At 38.9% G+C, this 1,995-nt stretch overlaps 1 protein-coding gene across 1 annotated transcript in view; it reads left to right on the top strand.

The window, feature by feature from the left end:
- LOC106942806 (scavenger receptor cysteine-rich domain-containing group B protein-like) overlaps positions 1–492 on the top strand; it is a gene marked incomplete at its 3' end in the record, with an annotated part of 10,441 nt that extends 9,949 nt beyond the window's left edge. The window contains exon 5 of the mRNA XM_015026145.1: positions 181–492. Within this exon, the coding sequence (XP_014881631.1) occupies positions 181–492 (312 nt within the window). The remainder of the gene's footprint in view (positions 1–180) is intronic.
- Between the last annotated feature and the right edge of the window lie 1,503 nt (positions 493–1,995).

Here is a 1,995-nt window from a genome sequence, read left to right as displayed (position 1 = left end):
TAAATAAATAAATAAATAAATAAATAAATAAATAAATAAATAAATAAATAAATAAATAAATAAAAAAGAATGAAACATTCTTTTGTCAGTAAGTGTCTGTCTGAAGTACACCCACAGCAGACATTTGTATAATTTCTTTGTTGAATATTTTTGTTTTTCCATGTTTCAAAAAATTCACAGATCATTCAATCAGATTATCTGGATCAAACGAGCCATGTTCTGGAAGAGTTGAAATCTACCATAATGGCTCCTGGGGAACAGTCTGTGATGATGGTTGGGACCTAAATGATGCTGCAGTGGCCTGCAGACAGTTAGACTGTGGTCCTGCTCTGGGTGCTCCACCATTAGCCTACTTTGGCCAGGGGACTGGACAGATCTGGCTTGATGATCTGGGCTGCTCTGGAAATGAATCTTCTCTTGCTGTGTGTGGCCACAGTGGATTTGGGACTCACGATTGTGGACATGGAGAAGATGCTGGTGTCAACTGTTCAAGTAAGACTGCATATATTACTGTAAAATAAATCCACCACGATAGAGTTACAAAGTAACGCGTTACTGACGTCGGGCCACTTTTTTCAGTAAGAAGTAATCTAACGCGTTGCTATTTCAAATCCAGTAGTCAGACTACAGTTACTTAACAAAATCACTTTGCGTTACTGTGCGTTACTATTTTCTATTACTTACTCTACGCGTCTTGGGGAACGACCGCCGCGACAGCAGCAGCAGCGACAGATATGTAAGCAATGGAGGCAGGAGAGAGATGCGCATTTTGTTGCTAGTAAAACAGGAACTATGTTGAGTTTCTGTCACCAAGTCCGATTGTTATAAGCGGCATTGGGCTTGTTTTGTTTCTAAAGTCGCCTGCAAATTTAATGAGTCGCGGGTTGCGTTTTTTTGGTGCAAGTTTTTGAACGTGAAGTTCCTCATTTGGGCTTCGCGTTGCGCTCCAGAAAACTGCAAACATCGAGACTAATATGAACAGCGCAATAAACGTGGAAAAACAGCCACGAATGAACGACTCCGTAAAGTTGTGGAACCAAACGCCATTATAATAAATATTAATTTAAGTGTCACAAATCTGTGCAGAAGGCCATCTGAGTTGTGGAGCCGCAGGGGAAGCGCTGTGCGCTGCTCTCTGACAACAAACGCAGGGCCGTAACACAACCTGGAGGCTGGGGCGGGGGTCATGGAGGGCTTTAAAATCCTTCAATCCTAAAATCCTTCAACTTCTTAGAGTTTTTCAGACAATAGTAGAACACACAAATTACAAACTTTTTTTGTACTGTTGTAACCATTAAACAATCTCCAGTTCAGTTCAACCATGTAAGTGGAGACACGTTGTTGATGTTATAAAATAACTTGCAACTAAGTATTGGCAAAGCTCAAAGTAATATTCACAGGTGGTAGAGCATAGTTGTCAGCAGCTACTGATAGTAACTACAAAAAGTTACTTTTAATGTAACTTAGTTACTTTCCAAATCAAGTCGTCAGTAATCTAAGTTACTTTCTCAAGGAGTAGTCGCTAATCTGATTAAAGTTACTTTTTCAAAGTAACTATGCCATCACTGTCCACCACAATTAATACTCTTTTTCTCCTCACTGAATTTGAGCATAACAATGTTTTAAACTCCAGCCTGCTTGTAAACACACAATAAAACCCGTACCTTTATTTTTATTTTTTACATTTTGGGACATTACAAACACAAACTTGAATAAAACATAATTGTGAAGTGAAAGGAAAATGGCAAATGTTTTTGTAATTCTCCGATATGAAAGTCTGAAAAGTGTGTCATGCATTGTTTCTGCCTCTTTGAAATTATTTTCAAATATTGCCACATTTTCCTGCATGTTCCTGATTGATGCCACCTGCCAATAAATGCAGTGGGTTTGTCTGCAAGTGACTAATTTGCTGTCAAGATTCTCACCAGTGGTTACACCTGGAGGAAATTGGAGCATGTTGTCAATGAAGAACATAATAAAAATGCAGCCAGCTTT

Source organism: Poecilia latipinna, unplaced genomic scaffold (assembly GCF_001443285.1).
Source record: "Poecilia latipinna isolate Pla-1442-1.1 unplaced genomic scaffold, P_latipinna-1.0 Scaffold4572, whole genome shotgun sequence".
Classification (NCBI taxonomy): domain Eukaryota; kingdom Metazoa; phylum Chordata; class Actinopteri; order Cyprinodontiformes; family Poeciliidae; genus Poecilia; species Poecilia latipinna.
The sequence above is the reverse complement of the archived record's forward strand: the minus strand, read 5'-3'. Positions and strand labels throughout refer to the sequence as shown.